At 33.8% G+C, this 10,622-nt stretch overlaps 2 protein-coding genes across 2 annotated transcripts; both read right to left on the bottom strand.

Moving 5' to 3' along the window:
- Positions 1-449: 449 nt before the first annotated feature.
- LOC128189373 (neuronal acetylcholine receptor subunit alpha-6-like) lies at positions 450-2,174 on the bottom strand. Its single transcript, XM_052860956.1, has one exon. It carries the CDS (start codon positions 2,074-2,076, stop codon positions 847-849), a length of 1,230 nt encoding a protein of 409 aa, XP_052716916.1. The 5' UTR covers positions 2,077-2,174; the 3' UTR covers positions 450-846.
- A 3,596-nt stretch (positions 2,175-5,770) lies between these two features.
- On the bottom strand, positions 5,771-8,415 carry LOC128188715 (neuronal acetylcholine receptor subunit alpha-2-like). Its single transcript, XM_052859936.1, has one exon. The coding sequence runs from the start codon at positions 8,378-8,380 to the stop codon at positions 7,151-7,153; it is 1,230 nt and encodes a 409-aa protein (XP_052715896.1). The 5' UTR covers positions 8,381-8,415; the 3' UTR covers positions 5,771-7,150.
- Between the last annotated feature and the right edge of the window lie 2,207 nt (positions 8,416-10,622).

Here is a 10,622-nt window from a genome sequence, read left to right on the forward strand (position 1 = left end):
GAAAGTGGAGTAAATGTTTTCAGATTTTTTTTTTAAATTTATCTTTGTATCATTGTTGGTATCTTTGATTTGCCAAATCATTTCTTCCCCCATTTTGAGCGCAGGAGTTGTTCGAGTTTAAGTAGATTAAGAACATTTCTTGGAAATACTTGATATAATTTTTATCCAAATTCTGACACTATAATTACAGATAGGAAGACATATCTATAGCTGATCGTGCAATTGTTAAAATTACAACTCCATTTAACTTATTAGTATATATATATATATATATATATATATATATATATATATATATATATATATATATATATATATATATATATATATACACACACACACACACACACACACACACACACACACACACACACACACACAAATGTATAGTCCGTCTAAATGGTCGTACCCATCATTAAAAGGTATAAACAACAAGTTTATATCATTTTCAGTTGTTTATTGTTTTCAACATCCATAATGAGAAAAGGGATTTAAAAAGTTCAAAATATCTGATAAAGAAATAAGTTGTAACTTACACATGTATCACGCAAAACTGTTCAGAAAAAAAATACGACCAGAACTGGATTGAAGCGGGGAAAAAACATGAGACGACGAGGATCTCGCAAATCTTGTATTAGCTTTTGCTTATCTTGCCTTTATTTCTTATATACTTAGAAATTAGACCGGTTAAATGAATAAGTATTCCAAAGTAAATTTCTCTTTCTCTCTGATGTTTGGATATTGAAGTGAGCAAATTAAAAAATAAGGTCCAACTCAAGATTTAATGATTATTATAAACGTGTAGAAATTTAAAAGAAAAGTACGTGTCCAAATTTTTTAGCCTAATTAAGACATCACATTGACGATCACGAAAAACACAATAGCCACTAAGACAACAATAGACAGGTTGCTTAGAAAGCAAATTCGGTCTAAACAGCATGCCAGAATCTTCCATGTCAAGGGTGCAGCCTCCGATTTTTCTGGGTCTTTGATGTCTTCTAAGTCGACGTTTGATGAAAAGTTTCTCACAGTTCCAGTCCGTTTGTTGCCGGAAGTACGGAAAGAACAAGTAAATAATCTGTAGATTTTAACATAAAATGATGCAATTTTTTCATTTTCTTCTCGGAAATGAAGGCGCAAAATATATATTGTCTCGACACAAATTAACGCAGAGATAACTAAATAAACTGTCAACACATATCCAATCACTGGCATAGGTTTAGAAACTTGCGGAAGACCTTCTGATACAAGAGTAAGAAAAACCGCCAAAGCAAGGAGACACGTGATGGAGTAGCCCACACGTTCGCCGCTGTTTGGTGGCAAAATGAAAACTAATGTGTTCAAAATCAACATTGTGAACACGGGGATCAGAAGATTGGTAACGAAAAACAAAGCCCGCCTCTTCAAGTTTAGACTGAATACTACGACGGAGTAGTAGGACAGAGTTTCAGATCTGGTCTCTGTTGACAGCAACTCCCAGGCTCCGTTTTCAGTGAAATATGTCAAATTGACAACTGAGACTAACGGATACATCATGACTACCTGGGTAGTGTAGTCCCAAGCCATGATTTTTATTTCACAGGTTTGTTTGTCAAAAGGGAAATATGTTGTATCAAAGTCACATGTTGTTTGATACCGATCAGCTATGTTCCAGTAAGCGAGTCCATCGTAGAAATATTGTATTTTAGACTGCTTGAAGCCAAGCAGACCAACATTAGTAAACATTGGATTAAGGAGTGTCATAGATGGTTTCCACACCAGAGATTCGTCGATGTTTACCGATACCGTGCCGCCGTATGACCATGGGTTCCAGGTGATTACTTCGTCTCTCCATATGATTGTGAAGAGACCAACGGTCACCAACTCGCTGGAAACTTCGTCAAGGTTGGCGATTGTTCTCAGATAAAAGTCTAACGTGGCATTTATGGTTTTGGTCTGGTCCATGATTGGTCTTGCATCCTTGTTGTATCCGGACAAGACGGCATTGTAAACGTTGTTGTACTCCGTCAAATTCCAGCCAAGAGACTGATTTGGTAACAGGATTATATGGAAAACCACAAACAGCACGGGCTTCATTTTTTTTCTCTTGATGAAGACCTATTTTCCTACTTTCAAAACGAGTAGAAAAAGAAAACTCGTCTGGTTCTCTATCTCTCTGTATTTGTAATGCAACAAAGGATGGTACGGGCTAGTTTATGTTTCAAAATTTAAAGTGAAAAGTTAACATGTTTTCATTAAGTCTTAATAGGCTGATCAAATTGCCCTAGAATGTATTCAGATATTCAATGATAGTAGACGTTTTTAAAAAAAAAATACAATGTAAAGACGATTTTGGCTATTTAATCTTTTGTCACGCTTTTCCCTTTGTCATTTTTGGGTCAAATAATTACATAATCAGCGGATTAATGTGCATTGAATATGTATACGGGATATTGGAAAACTACAATATCATTTATTTCAAGAAGTGTTTGTTTTCTAGCTTGATATTCAAATCCATGCCTACCAAAATGGATATTTCATATCAAAACTGTTTTAAACCTCTCGCAGCGCACAGAAGTCCGTGTACATTGTACATGAATGTGAAAGGTTAAAGAAAACGCAAGGTTATCATTTACTTTTGCTAGATACAAAATAAATAGCAACGGTTGCATTTTGTGCAATCATAAACCTCAATAAGCATTTTAAGTTATCGGGTCTAAACAATACTAAACAGGCAATACTAGTAGATAATAAAGAACATAAGAAATGACCAACCACACGACTACTAAAAATCACCAATTTTCGGGACAACCAGTGTCTTCTTCGAGATCATCCCACGTTAAATGGGAAGTAAACCCAAGCAAAACATCCATGATGATCATGCGTATTCACTATGCTTTTCTAGTTGATGAAATATTGCCTAAGAACAAACGATCTGGCGATTCCAAACACCATTCAATACATAATGTCGAATGTCTGTCTTCCAGATATGTGTCGTTCAGCATTCGACTAATTGTTTTTCGTCGGTTCATTTTTCCACTTAGTTGTCATCATACTCGTGTTATTATACTATAAAAAAAAATAGTATTGTATTTTGTTTGACTACTAGATCAAAAAATGCATTTGAATTTTCTAAGCAATTATGTTGCTTTAGAAAGTGCTTTAAGATTCTCCGATCCTTAGTTTGAAAGTATTTTTTTCATCATAAAAATGTGTTATTTATCCTTCAAACTTTATAAATGAAATAAGATAAAAAGAAATTTGTTTATGGTATCCAAAATTTTACGAATTTATTGCAACTTTGACCACAATAGATATACATGCAATGGAATAAACATACGAGTTGAGATCAAATTAGAAAAAGAAGGTTTAATCTTGTGCAAAGGTGGCTCAAATACCTATTCATTTAAGTAGAAGGTCGCCGTGAATCCACCAAGCCAAACAGTACATTGAATAGCAATGGGTAGTATTAACAGTTCAGTGCTAATTAAATTTGTCTATTTAAAAGGCAAATTTATGATACGAAAAAAAAAATTCTGGATAATTTAGAGTTATCGAACATGGCTGAGGATCGGAGATAGTTCAGATCTTTATAAAAATTGTATTTGTTACCGCTCCTTCTCTTAAGGAAAGAGGTGCTACACAAGCCGCCTCAAACGCAGTCGACGCCATTTTACTACGATTCTACACTTCTCGTAAAATGCAATATTTAATATAATTTTGGACATCTTTAGTACATTTAGCTCCTTTTTTTAAGCAATTCTTTTCAATTAAATTTTTATAAAGAAAGTTTATGTTTCTAGTTTTACTAGAATAAATATAGATTTTTATCATACTTTGTTTACAACTTTGTTAAGGAAATTTTAGTTTACCCAGAAGCTTTTTCCCTTCAAAGAAACGCCCTTTCAAAATTCGACATCATACAAAAAAATTGTTGCAATAAAAATGTTTAGAAAGTTATATCGCCTTTTCAAGGGATGGTAAAATAAAAACAGTTATCCATGATTATTCTAAAACACTTGCAAATACTTTTGGTCACTAATAAATAATAATTTGAGAAGTATATTGGCAAAGTAATCTAAGGTGGAATGAATCATTTAAATGAGACTTTCGTGCTGCAAAAGTATAAGACAAGCATTTTGAATGTGGGTACATTTAAGGAGTATTTAAAAAAAAAAGTTTTGATTTTTTGATCGTATATTTGACAAAAATTTCTTATCGCCTCTAATATTATGCTTGTTACAAAATGCAGTTGAATTAGTCGATTAACTAGGTTTATCGGCTGTAAACTGTAGTTTGCGGACGGAAAACTGTAGTTATAACGATCTATATTTCACTTCTGCAAACCATAGTTAACACATTCATCTGTTTTAGAAGTGTAAAACTATAATTAACACTGAAGACAACCATTTGAGATTGCAAAACATAGTTTATCTGATAAATATAGTTTCACGATTGTGAAACTATGATTAACAACTCTTAACCAAAGCTAACGAATGTAAATTATAGTTTAAAGATATGAATCTGTATCTATCAGCAAAAAATCTGTTGTAAACGTTATTTATGGATAAGAAAACTTATATTTGCATTCGTATCCGTTTTACAATCTTTAAATATGGTTTTCAGATGAAAAATTCGTAAACTATAATTAACAGTCGGTGCGAATTTGGCGGGCCGTAATTGTGACATATACAATTTTGCTTCTTTTCATAAGGTTTATCTAAGTTTGTTTATATTTTGAGTTAATATATCATACTTTTTATTTCATAAAATTGATGTCTAACCTATACTGGGGGCTGACATATCAATATGTAATTTTTTTTAAAGTGTAACATGATATATCTAGGTACTAGTATTGATCTGCTATAAAAAAAAAAACCTACAGGTTATAAGGTAAATTGTACATCAATGCACAGTGTTCTCCTCTACATAGTATCATGTAAAAGGGAAAATACATGTATGTTGATCTTAACACAAGGTTCCTATTCCAAAGGGGTAAAAGGCAGATAATGGTATACTTCAAAATCAATCAATCAGATTATAATAAGCCGTTCTGATTCGCTACTGCTCTTGAACGATTCGAGAGCGGTAGCGTATCAGAACTGCTGATTTTAATCAGATTAAAAAACAATGAAATGACATGATATTTTAAAAGTCTTCTTCTAAAAAGTTCTCTGTCACCCCAATAAATACTTGTTTTTATATAATTTTAATTAATTACTTTTTACAAAGCTGTATAATTTACAACGAGTATCATAGAGGTTCCTAGCAGTATTGAAACTTTCTTTTCTTTGAATTCATAAATAAGCTCTTCCATGGGCGTATACCGATTGCCCTGATGGTAGCTCGAAGATGAAATATTTTCCTAACTTCCTAACTGGCTGGCACCTATGGGCTTTGTTATATCCCCAATTAAATAGCAGATATCAGTTGGGAGAAAATTCAGCCACAAAACTTTGACTTACTTACCTATTACATGTATATATCTCCAACCGCATATACATATAAAATATGTAACCTTTCAGTGATCGGCAGCAAATGTAAATAGTAAACTAAAATAATACCAATCACTGTTGTTTTACATATCCAGAGAACTTTTCCCGATACATTTTAGGAAATAAAACGTTATTATTATCGTAAACGACGTGAATTGTTTAACAACGACGAAAATACTGGAAATTTTTTACATCGCATACTGCGCCTCCTGACATGACTAGTTTTTACTTCTTCTTCTTTTTCAAGAATCAAATAAAACATTGACTGGATTTTTTAAAAATTGTTTGTCAAAGGATCATGGAAAAAAACATAGACGCTTAGTTGCAGTGAACAGACTTTAAGATTTGTGTTCTGCCTACGCCATTTGTGGGACAATTCCTCACATATCGGATTTAAATGGGATGTTGAAATTCTTAACAAGAATTTGCCTAATGCATGGTACTTAAAAGTATAAAATATCATTTCATCTAGAGCATTTTGGTTTTTAAAAATCCTTTATATTTTAAGTAACTATCTTTAGCTGTAATATTTTACACATCACATTCAAGCCATGCTTGTCAAAAAGAACGTCATTTAACTTAAGTTTGTAAAAACTAGATGTACTTAGATGTAAACCACAAAAACAATTTGAGGTCAAAGAAATGTAATGTTGACTGAAGTACAAAAGAAAGTTAATACAGTGGAATAACAAATCTGAAAATTGCGATCCGATCAATATGATTAAAAAGTCATAGTAATATAAAAGTTTATTTCAGAACAGGCAATTGTTTTATTTAATACATTACATGATATTGGTTGATGTCATGCCTACATAACAATCATATCACCAATCGATACCGTCTGTATGATTATTGAAATGAAAATTGTCTCGTTTAGACTTTATCATTTAATGAATTGAAAATGTTTGTATCTAACCTTGAAAAGAACCAAAGGTGTTTGACAACCATGAAAACACAACCAATTTACAATACTATCCTAGCCCCAAGTATTCACTGCTATCAAAATTTGATCAGTGTGGATCTGATACTGTAGATTGGCAAATAATCACGATGGTTTTAATTTCACTATGTATATTATGCGATTAAATATTTTCCCGCGAAATTAAACCCATCGTGAATACTATCATTAGTTTTCAAAAACGTTTCAATGCTTATATTCTGATCAATTGATTTTTAAGCAGCGTGAAATTAAAACCATCGCGATTGGTACTTTAATAGAAATCGTGAACTTTTAACACCATTGTATGCTAATGTATGCGATATTGCAATGTGTAACATTTTTTAGAGAGAGAAAAAAAAACGTATATCAATCTCTAGCTATCTTCATTTATAAGAAGTATCTTGCAATAAAATCCGATGCATTATTTTATGGAAACCCGTTTTATCTTCGTTTCTCTGTGTTGCTATTTTTTATGTTAGTTTTCTGCATTGATGTCTAATTAATAGTCAAATAAACACCGCCCTTCAGATGACTTCTTTGTACACTCTGATTTGCCAGGTACTGGAATATCATTCTTTTCACAAAAGCTTTGTAAGCGAACTAATTAGAAATGGTGATTTACCTATATCTTATTAATTTGTGAAATGGTTAACATTGCTTGATCATCCTTTGATACCCAGGATTGAACTAAGAGAAGCATCAAGAGTAAAATTGTCAAATAATAGAATTTCCCCACTTACAACTTCACAGTCACAAGCAGAAAAAATATAACGGCAACAAAGACTACAACAGACAAGTTGCTAATGAAACATATCTTGTCCAAACGGGATGAAAGTTTCTTCCATGTGAGTGACAATGGCTCTGGTTTCTTTTCGTCATTGAATTCCTTCACTTTTTCTAAGTCGATGTGCGACGAGGATGTTTCGACAGCTCCTGACCTTTTCTTACAGGTCGAACAAGTAAGAATATTGTATATTTTTGTGAAAAAAGGAGACATTTGTTCGTTCTCGTCTTTATGGTGCAAACGCAAGATAAATATCGTCTCCACACAAATTAATGCAGAGATAAGTAAATACACGGTCAACACGTACCCCATCACCGGCATAGGTTTAGAAACTTGCGGCAGACCTTCTGACACATAAGTAAGAAAAACCGCCAAAGCTAGGAGACACGTGATGGAGTAGCCCACGCGCTCACCGCTGTCTGATGGCAAAATGAATACCAAAGTGTTCAACATCAAAATCGTAAACACGGGGATCAGAAGATTGGTAACGAAAAACATAGCCCGCCTCTTCAGTTTCAGACTAAACACGACAACAGAATAGGTCGAAAGAGCCTCAGTTCTGGTCTCGGTGGACACCAGCTCCCAAGCTCCGTTTTCACTGTAATAGTTTAGGTCGACAGTAGTTTTTTCTGGATACATTGAAACTTCCTCTGTAGTGTAATCCCAAGCCATGACTCTCATGTCACATGTTTGCTCATCGAAAGGAAAATATCTGGTGTCAAAATCACAGGTTGTTTGATACCGATCAGCAATCATCCAATAGGCGGACCCATCTTCGAAATATTTAATTCTAGACTGCTTCATGCCGAGAAGGCCCACGTTGGTTGACATGGGGTTAAGGAAAGTCATTGAAGGTTTCCACACCACGGACTCATCAATAGTTAGCGTTAAAGTGTTCCCGTGCGAGGATGGAGTCCAGCGGAGTTTTTCGTCTTTCCAAGCGATGGTGAAGCTTCCGACAGTGATCATCTCGCTCGTAACTTCGTCCAAGTTGGCAATGGCGATCAGGGTGAAGGATATCGTGACATTTATGGCAGTGCCCTGGTCCAGTACTGGTCTGCCATCTTTGTTGTATCCTGTCAAGATGGTGTTGTAAAGGTTGTCGTAGTCGGTCGACGTACCGCCAAAAGACTGTCCCGGTAACAGAAGCATGGAAATAACGATACCTAGCACTACCATCATTGTAATTTTCCCCCAATAGAACCGGTTTACTTTTTGTCAGTACGATACTTTTTGCTCACAACTTTTTTCCAATTCGAAAACCTTTAAAATCTCACTCTTTATCAAAGCTAGTCTGCTTCTTAAATGGACTGATCAGAATAACTGATTGGTATTCAATTGTTAAATATCTCTTAGCTATTTACACACGGAATTGTTAAAAAGATCGGTTGTATTACAACTGTATTCTAACTAATCTGTTGTCAGACATTTCATACTTGTGTGGTAAAAGTAGGAGATCTTTAAATAATGCGTTAATACAACAAGAAAAAACTACACCTGACCAGTACGGATTGCATAAACATTGTCAGCAAATCGTGTTTGGAAGGGATCTGTGTTGCATCATGGAAACTAGACCAAATACAATCCAATAAATGAAATGTTCTATATACATGTATAGATATTCCACTTGGCAAAAATTTAGCATAGGGAATGTGGCAATGCAAAATACCAGAGTATAAGTGTTAAGTAAAAGAAGAAACAAAACGAAAGAAAGACAAACTTTGATGACATAACCAACAAAGCGAGTTGTATAACACAAGATATTCCACTGAATTTATATAGTGTTGTTATTTAGCACTACAAAAGAGTTCGACAATACACCAGAGGGTGAAATTTGAACTTTACCAAGAAGAGAATGAATATGATGATACAGAATTTTTAAAGAGCTTGCCCAAAATCTCCTGAAACCGTATACTGACAATTACACATTCACTGGTTTTGATAATTAGATTTTTAAAAGATAATTTCTAACTCAAAGATATGGCCATTGACAAATCCTGATATCATTTCATTTTTTTTCAAGCCAATTACAATACAAAAAAAAAGATTTTTAAAAATGAGCCATTTCGAAATAAATATCTTTTATTCTCAGTGGAAGATTTATAGTGGGATGTCAAAATTATTTAAGTAAACTTACTTATAAAATCGATTAATTCTCAAACTATATACTGACCTCAAAATGAATATTTACAGGTACATGACCCTTGCTTATTGGTTTATACCATTGGCAAGATGAAGATGTTAATCTGTATACACGAGTAACATCCGTTATTATAGTAACACAGAAGAGCAACCATTTTAGGATGAGACGGTTCAAAGTCTAGGACTGCAAACAGATCCCTGTCGGCATTCCTAACATGTGTGGATCGGGAGGGGATGGTCAGGACCCCTCCCTCACACCTGGAAAATGCAAATTTCTTAAATTTACATAGATTAATGACCGAAAATATGTCTTGGATCCCCTAGCGTACACAGATTTTGAACCCCCCCCCCCCCCCCTGAATTTTTTTTTCTGGATCCGCGCATGACACACATCTCTGCCATACATTCTTTCTGGAGATAATTATTTTGTAACAGTACTGGTGCTTTAGAGACACACATAAGGAATAATTAGATTATTGTTAAAATTTATTAGATATGGAGACTGGTCCTTTGGGTCTTGAGTATTGGGGATAGGAAAATTCTCGAAGCAGTCGATCATTAGATTTACTTCTGCCTGGACATACTGCCTATTAGTTTTGTGCAACAAACATTAAGTACAAATGTATCTGAAAAGTCTGTATTTGCTATCATTCTTAAAAAAGTTTTATTTTTGTATCAAGATGTCAATTATAGAAGAATACATGCTTTTTCCTCTAATTTTCATATCTACAAATGTATATAACTATCACCGCCCTGTTGATAAGGTGCCTTATCTACATTTTTAGGAAGTTTAAATTTTCACTCAAATATTAACCTTGTGAACTAGTTTTGCCATTACTCTCCTTTCATATGACTTCCGAACGATTGGCAACCCTTGCATTGCGTCAATATATAAATGTACAGATAAATACCTCTCCTCTTAAGAAGATTTAAACCTTATGTATCATTATTTAAGCTGTAACGCTTTTATCTCCGTAGAAAATAAATCTGTTTTAAAGGGGCATGGTCACGATTTTGGTCAAATATTACTTCTCTGTTTTTATTATTTTCAATGCTTTATGAAGTCATTTTAAATGATCAAATGAAATTTGGGTGCCCGTCAATGAGTTTTAAGCAAGATACAGGGCTCACAATTCTTCGTCATGTAAACAAGGTTCGTGGCCTGTTTTTGTTTACATAGGTTCAATATACCAGTAAAAAATATTTTTCAAGATGATTTGTCTATATTCTTATTCTTTTTAAGCATGAATAAACAGTTCCTAACGATTAACACATTCATTTA

Source organism: Crassostrea angulata, chromosome 6, assembly GCF_025612915.1.
Source record: "Crassostrea angulata isolate pt1a10 chromosome 6, ASM2561291v2, whole genome shotgun sequence".
NCBI classification, from domain to species: Eukaryota; Metazoa; Mollusca; class Bivalvia; order Ostreida; family Ostreidae; genus Magallana; species Magallana angulata.